The sequence below is a fragment of the Natator depressus genome, chromosome 12 (assembly GCF_965152275.1).
Source record: "Natator depressus isolate rNatDep1 chromosome 12, rNatDep2.hap1, whole genome shotgun sequence".
NCBI lineage: Eukaryota > Metazoa > Chordata > Testudines > Cheloniidae > Natator > Natator depressus.
Genome location: NC_134245.1, coordinates 13,467,981 through 13,475,837, shown reverse-complemented (window position 1 = coordinate 13,475,837; position 7,857 = coordinate 13,467,981). Strand labels below are relative to the sequence as shown.

The window sequence follows — 7,857 nt, the reverse complement described above, 5'->3', positions numbered from 1 at the left end:
CCCCAACCATGGAACTTCAGCGTCTCCCCTGCCAGAGACCCGAGAAACAAATACCTCTCCGCAACCCTGCCTTTCCTCGGCAGCATTCACAAGGTTTCCCCTATCCTCTCCCCCCCCCCCCCAGCCCTTTATCCTGTATTTTACCACTCGATCCTACACCCCCAAACTCCCTCCGCCTTCCAGGGAAGTTCTGAGCAGACAAGACACACAGACGCGGCAGAAACTAGCCTATTTTAAATCCCCCAAGCCACCTTTTCAGGCTTACAAACAGAAGGGGGGAAGTAACGCCATTGGTGGCGGAAGAGAATGTAGTCAAAGTGGCAACAGTTTATTTATTAGCCAAAATATATACTTTCTTGTACAATTTGGTTCACACATATGTACATTTTTACTGTATATACAAAAAAAAATCGAGACACCTAATTCTCACTGGACTTCCAAAAAAACCTCACGAACTCAGCTAATCCAGATGATAGTAAAGAAGCGGTTTCTTTTCTTTCTTTCTTTCTCTCCATTTTTTTTTTTAATTTTAATATACGGACATGCTTACAAGTTGTAACTATACAGAGTTTTTTTGTTGTTGTTTTTGTTGGTTTTTTTTACACAATCATTACAATATTAGTAATAATAATAAAAATTAACTATGAGGATGACAACGCTGATAGAACCATAGCTGCATCAAGTTGGTTCTGGGGCCTGGAAAAAAAATGACACAGAAGAAATATTTAATAGGATTTCTGTTCAGGTTTAGTTGGCACAGTGAGTTTTAACTTTAGATAGCATTTAGTTGTGTTGAATAAAAATATTTAAATATAAATATTAAAAATGTCTATAGACTATTTATACCCATTGCAATTAGCTGTGATACAGGATGGGCCCAAGCTTCCCCCCCCCCCCCCCCGCAAAAGTGTCATTGACTCGAGTGGGCGTTATGCCTGAACGAGGCTAGACTGAAGTTTCTCGTATCCCAACCACCCTTCCAATAGCTTCTGCTACTGTTCACTGAATTCCCCCTTTGTTTTTATCCAGGCCTGATTTTTACCTGCACTATTTAAGGGATAAGGACTATGATAACTATTCCTGCTGCCTGGCCTATTTATTTTAACACAAACAAAAACAGCAAGCCCACAGATCAAGACGTGCCGAATGCAACCTTGCATTGCACAAGAGGTTTGCAAAGTCTCGAACGCTGAATTGAAAAGTCAACAATACTTAACTGATCATAACACCCCACAAACCACTCCGGGGAAGCAAAAGCTGCTTCCTTATGACTAGATACTGTAAAGGGAACGAAAGTAGCAGAGAAAATGATCTATTTACAACTCCATCCCTCTCTCTCTCTATATATATCCATAGGAGACTGAGGAAGTAATCTCTTACCGCCTCTGAACTGGCTGGAAAGCTGTCTTTATTAACTTTTTCTCTACTTCCAAGGCACTAGATCGATCTAAAAACAGAAAAAAAAATGTTCCTTTTTAAAACCCCTCTCTTCCTCCTTCCCCCCCCCCATCCCCGAATTAAGCCGCTGGGGATAACACTGTTGCTTGGGAAGTTTCAAATAGGGGGGAAGGATTGGTTTGCTGTAGAAATAACTGCGAAGTACTGAAGCAAGTCTCAGGGCCAGTCTTCCCCATAAAAGAGTTCCAAGCGATGTCCATTTTAGCAGCAACAACAACAAAAATCTCCGTTGGTGGCAAGTCATTATTTTTACGAAATAAATAACGTCGCCGTGTTACATTCAACAGGAACTAGCAACCGCCTATTTGTTCTCTTCCACGTGAAACGCAGTAAGTGACTATATCGTGACTGACAACTACACAACGCAGACTTGTGGGTCACTGCAGAGCACCACACTTAATGCTAAATGAGAAGTAGACGGTGTTCAAAAAATAACCAAACACACGCAACAGCATCGAGAACTAGCCCTGAAATATAACTGGCCCCGCTAGCCAAGCGAGAAGAATTTTACCATTAAAAACAAAGAAGATATATATTGACCAATTATCATTTTTCTATTCAGTCCCCCCCCCACCCCCGCCCCTTTCTTGGGCTGCTAGTAATTTGGAAGAGTTGGGATTTTAAGCATTGGGGTCGTTCCACTTTTTTTTAAATAGCCATTTCACTGCTTCTGGGTTGATGGGTACCCCCACCCCTCTCTTTAGCGGCTCCGAGATGAGTCAAAGGGATCAAAAATCTGTAACCATTTCAGCCCAAAAGGGAAGGGGGGGGGGGGGAATCCAGCAAGGGAGAGTGGCAGGAGGGGAGTTTCTCTGCCCGCGGGGTGGGGTGGGCCTCTCCAGCTCTGCCCCTCCACCTCTCCCCACACTCTGCCCCCCCAGCCCAGCCCAGCCCCCAGGTCCAGGAGACCCCCTTAGCCGTCACCTGTTCCAGCGGACTCCGTGCTCTGAGCCTGGTCGGCGGGTCTGGAGAAGGCGGCGATGGCTGCAGCGCCGGGGGTGGCCCCGAGTCCCAGCAGGTGGGGAGTGTTCAGTAAGGTGAGCGGGTGCGGGTGGTGGGCCGAGAAAGCCCGGCTGGTCCAGTTGGGAAACTTGCCCAGCGGACAGGAGGAAACGAGTCTGTGGGGCGGAGGCGGAGCCAGCGGCAGGCTCTGGGGGGCCGCCGCTGGGGGGGAGCAGCCGCTGCCGCCCCCGGGGGACTTGCGGGGGTTGTCCGGGCTGGTGGCCGTCTCAGCCAGGGACCAGATCTTGGGCTTCTGCCCCGCGCTGGCTAAGCTGCCCTCCGTCGGGGGCGAGGCCGGGGCGGGCGGGGAGAGGCGGTGCTGCTGGCGGGGCAGCTTGAGGGGCTCCGGCAGCCCCCCGGCCGGCGGGTGGGGGCGCTCCCCCTCCATGGCCTTGAGGAAGCGCTCCTCGGAGCCGGGCAAGTCCTCGAAGCCCTCGGAGCCTTCGGAGTCCGTCTTGGAGTCGGAGTGCAGCAGGTCCGGGTCCTCCTCCAGCTCGTCCTTGTGGCTCTCCATGTGCTCCGTGTCGATGTTCTCCAGGTCGATCTCCTCCTCGTCCTCCCGCTTGTCCTCTTCCCCCTCGTGGTCGCTCCCGTAGGAGTTGCCTTCCTCGTCCGTCCGGCTGCGGGGCGCCCAGGTCATTTTATTCTCCTTTTTGAGCCTCCTCCGGGCGTTGGCGAACCAGGTGGAGACCTGGGTGAGGGTCATTTTGGTGATGATGGCCAGCATGATCTTCTCGCCCTTGGTGGGGTAGGGGTTCTTGCGGTGCTCGTTCAGCCAGGCCTTGAGGGTGCTGGTGCTCTCCCGGGTGGCGTTCTTGGGCCGGGACGGGTCCCCGAACTGGTACTGCCCATAGGGGTAGAAGGCGGGGTGGTGGTGAGGGAAGGCCGGGTGCTGGACGCCGGGGCTGTCCTTCAGCTCGTACTGGGCACCCTAGAGCCAGCGGGGAGAAGGAGAGAGAGAGGTTTCAGCGGGGGCGGGGGGGAGAATAGGGCTCTGGCTGGTTGTCCCCTCCCCGGGGTGTCCCGGGCCACTGGGTGGAGGGGGGCTTTCTTCCCTGGGCAGGCGTGCGGCGAGCCCCCGCCAGGGCTGGGGGGGACGGACGGGGGGAGAAGCGCCGTATGATTTTGCAGACAGGAGGGAAAGGGGCCGGGAGCGGGCAGGTCTCTCCCTGGCTGGGAAGGCAGCGCGCAGAGCGGCCCGGTTTGCCGGGTGCAGTCCCCCGCCGAGCGGGACACCCCGACCTGCCTTTGCAGCCCCACTTTGCAACTTTGCAAACGCTTTTATAAAAATGGGCGCCGGGGCAGGCGCGCGCGCGCACACACACACACACACACACCCTCTGAAACAACAACAACGCAGCCAGCCAGCCAGTGCCGCGGCCCCCGTCGTGTGACGTGCTGTTTATAAAACACTTCTAAAGCCTTTCGCAGACCCCTAAGAGCACAAGCCGAAACTGTCAATCAAAATCTCTCCCGGCAGAAATTCAACCAGGCCCCTCTCTCGGTGCGTGGATCTTTCTCGGTTCCCAGCCGTTCCCACCGCAGGCGGATTGTCACCCCTCTCAAACCTGCCCGGGCGCAGCAAGAACCAACAAGCCCCCACTTGTGTTTGTTTAAAGTTCTTAACCCTGCCGCCCCCTTCACCTGCCTTACTTTTAACTGGCCACCCAAAAAAAAAAAATTAAATAAAAATAGATGACTCATTGTTCTTCTCCTTAATCATTAAAAATCCTGCCAACGTGCAAACGTGTCCTCAACTCGGAATTTCTTGTCCCGGCTTCACACAAACAGAAAGCAATTGAAAAAAAAAACAAAAACCAACCACCACCACCAAAACCCCCCACCCCAAAACCTTCCTTTCCCCCTCTCTCCTCTCCCCCCCCCCATGGAAAAAATTAGATCCAGGTGAAGATGTTCGCTTGGTTAGAAAACAATCTGGGGCTTTCTACGGCGCCAGGAAGGCAGACAAGTCGGATTTCCTTGGAAAGATTCGGTCCAGTTCTCCGCTGCTGCTCGTGCCAATCGCTCCTCCGCAAAGGCCAAAGCCGAAGAAACACAAACGAGCCCCCTCAAGGCAGAGGGGGAGCCGGGGGGCATGGGGGTGGGGGTGGAGGATGCGGACGGAGTTGGGGGGGGTGGTCTGTGCGGCTCTTACCAGCTGCGGGAAGATGGGGAGCTCGGCGGTGTAAGGCAGGAAAGCACCATATCCTTGAGCAGCCGCGGCGGCGGCGTAAGGCGCTCCGTACATGGAGGATAACACATTAGAGAGAGTCCCGGACGGGGTGAGCTCTGTCCCGCTTCGAGCGCCGCCGCTCCCCTGGCGCTCAGAGGGGTAAATCGGCCTGATATACTGGTAGCCCAGCTGGGGGAAAGACATGGTGGGCAGAGGGGGTAGGGGAGGGGGGGAAGGAGGAGGAGGGGGGGAGAGAAAAAGGAGAGAAAGGAGAGAAAGTAGAAGGGCTGGTAGAAGAGGAGGGAGCTGGCTCGCTCGCCCTTGCTGGCTGTCTGCACTTTTCAGTGCCTCCCGCGAACTCTTGCAGACATGGGTGGGGAGGGGAGGGGGAGAGAGGGGTGTTGGAGAGGCCGTGAGCTTCCTCCTCTCTCTCTCTCCGGCCGCTGCTGTACACGATCCGATCGCTTCTTTCTTCTCTCACTTTTCCTATTGATCTGAGTGGACTCAGGTCAGGTCCTAACAGATTGCCGGAGATTATTGGGACTCTGGGCTCTGATTGACATTTCTAGTCTCTCACAAGCCCCTCCTATTTCTTTTAAGTCTCTCTCTCTCTCCTGCCCAGAGCTCTCTCCCTGGGTTTGTCACTAGCTTTTTTTTTTCCTCCCCTTCTCTAAATCTGTTTACTGACGTCGCGATCTTTTATTTGAGTTGCTTTCAAATCTCGTTTTAGCAATCGCCAATCAGTTCTGTGTTTTACAAAGGTTTAAACCCTGCCCTACGGTTTTATGATTTATATATGTATTATATATAGATAGATACACACAATTATTTTTATAGCCCCCTTGTTCCCCCCCCCCCCCGAAATAAAAGAAATAGGAAGCTGTTGGAAAATTGCACGCAGGAAAGAGAACAAAAAGTTATGTTTCCTTGCAGAATTTTACGTTTACAACCTTATCTAGTGTAGGTTCATTTTTGTTTTCTTTATTAAGATATTCCCTCCCCCTGCTCCTCCCCTTTCCCCCGGCCCTAGCATGGGTTACATCGCCTAATATAGATTTAAAGTCTATTAGATTTTTTAATTTGCATTTCCAGAGCCAGTTTGAAATTTCCTAATACTGAACCTTTAAGGAGCTCTCTACATTTTGTCTGGCCTAACAGTGGGCAGATACAGTGAAGAAGCTAAGTTAATTTTCTTCCTAATAAGAGACTTCAAAGAGTTGTAGGGTCACAATTTTACATCAAAGGCAGAAAAGAAGGCAAATTAAAATCCTAACAAAGAAGAGACGGGAGCAGCCCTCTGGGCCATTAGTAAATAAGTGGTGTGAAAAAAGGGACAATGACAGGCACTGGAATTAAACTAATTAACACCTTTTTGTCTTGGTGCGAAATCTCTAATTAGGAAATTTATGATCATTTTGCTTATTTCCTCTGTTCTGAATCACGACACGTGCAGCCTTACCTGGGACATAGAACAATTGCCCTGGGTATAGTGGCATAATGTTTTAAAGAGTTCCTGGGAGCAAGTCGAAATATGTTGTAATTACTGGATACCCTTATTTTATGATCAACACAGTTTGATATACTGGTTTTTCTGAAACCACCGTGTGGGTTGTAATTTTAGCGTTTTAAGAGGAGTTAAAACGCATTTAAGACAAAGTGGGTGTCTTGGAAGAAAAGGTGTACCCTGGCTTGCTACCGTTGTGTTGGGGGACTCGAGTAAAGGGAACGTAAAAAGTTTTTGCAACCTGTAGATTTAAGACTTTTGCGGGGCAAAATTCTGAATTTACCACTGTTGCTTTTGGGGAATTAAATGAATTAAAAACAAACCTCTGAAGGTTCTTCTGAGGCGTTTATATTTGTTATGCTGGAGAGTCATTTAATCATATTCCCCCATGTTTTTGAATACTCTGTGGATTTATTACCATTAAAATATGATTTAGCTACAATATAATAACTATGGTCACAGTATGGCTTTTTACAACTACATTTCTTTAAAAAATGAAATTCATGTCAGATTATACAGTTAAAGGAATCGACCTTCATAGCTTGCTATAATAAAACTGTATCATCTTGTAATAAATACGGATTATGGGAAAGCAAGACCCAGAATTAAAATTCCCTGAATCAATATATGAAAATCTGTAGGAAACATCTCTAATCGTATTAAGTTCATCTTTATAGCATCCCCTATCTGCTAATCTAGTGCAAAAACAACTCTGGGTTGGAGGAATTTATTTTCTCCTATTCAACTTTGCTCTTGTATTAGGTTTTTATAATATAATGTAATGGAGATAATATTAAATTCAGTTGTATGTTTGTTTCTTTTTAATTCTGAAGGAAAGTAGCGAGGGAAGCCTGTGTCCTTGTTTCTTTTAATTCTCTGTACAAATCGCAAGGTTTAATCGCTGCGATTCTGAGAAGGTTTGGAAATAGCTTGAAAGCGGAACACAACTTTTAGGAATGTATTTTATTGGGGGGGAAGAAAGGTAAAAGTGTCACAGGAATGAATGATCATTTGATCAATTCTCAGCAGGTAGTCCCCATAATTCTACCTACTACTCTACATACATATTACATATTGTACCCACACTCACACATGATAGATTTGCATACACACAGCCCAGACCTAACGCATCAGATACGTATTTTTATTGTGGCTTCACGATTGACATCACTGCTGCTCATTTACTGAGATTATGAAGCTGGCAAGATTATTTTATTATCTCATCCTACTGTCTTGTGTCATCAAGATAGATTTTTAATCAACAATACAATCAATATAAGTTCATCCCGAACGGGGAAATACACGTGTTCGACATGGATTGTTGTGCTGATTCTAATTCATGACTGACAGTAGCAGAAGCTGAATAAGGCATAGAGAAGGAATCTAGGTTTATTTGGTTCTTCTTTAAAGTGCAGAATAAAACCAAAAACGGGGGGTGGGAGGGAAGAAACCGCCGCTACCCAGGTGAAATAAAAATGTAGCCATTCACCCTACTATCAAACAGCACGGAGAAAAGAAGTGAGATTGAAGATACGTGAGGGCAAATGCAAGCCCTGACAGAGGGAATATGGGAGGCGAGAAATTTATGGGGGCGAATGAATTCAGGTCAGGATGAGGATGAATGATGGTTTATTAATGGGAAAGAAACGGACAGGAAATGCAGCCGCACGAAATGGAGTGGAGGAGAAAGCGGGCAAGCTATGGCTGTTAAGCGGAGAGG

General features: G+C 48.5%; 1 protein-coding gene across 2 annotated transcripts; it reads right to left on the bottom strand.

Moving 5' to 3' along the window:
- Window positions 1-405: 405 nt before the first annotated feature.
- IRX3 (iroquois homeobox 3) lies at window positions 406-4,854 on the bottom strand. Of its 2 annotated transcripts, XM_074969133.1 has the most exons (4): window positions 4,616-4,854; window positions 2,383-3,391; window positions 1,381-1,447; window positions 406-696 (listed from the first exon to the last, which is right to left on the bottom strand). In XM_074969133.1, exons 1-4 carry the CDS (start codon window positions 4,835-4,837, stop codon window positions 642-644), a joined length of 1,353 nt encoding a protein of 450 aa, XP_074825234.1. In that variant the 5' UTR covers window positions 4,838-4,854; the 3' UTR covers window positions 406-641. The 2 variants fall into 2 exon arrangements, with proteins under 2 accessions (XP_074825234.1, XP_074825235.1); XM_074969134.1 differs by lacking the exon at window positions 1,381-1,447.
- Between the last annotated feature and the right edge of the window lie 3,003 nt (window positions 4,855-7,857).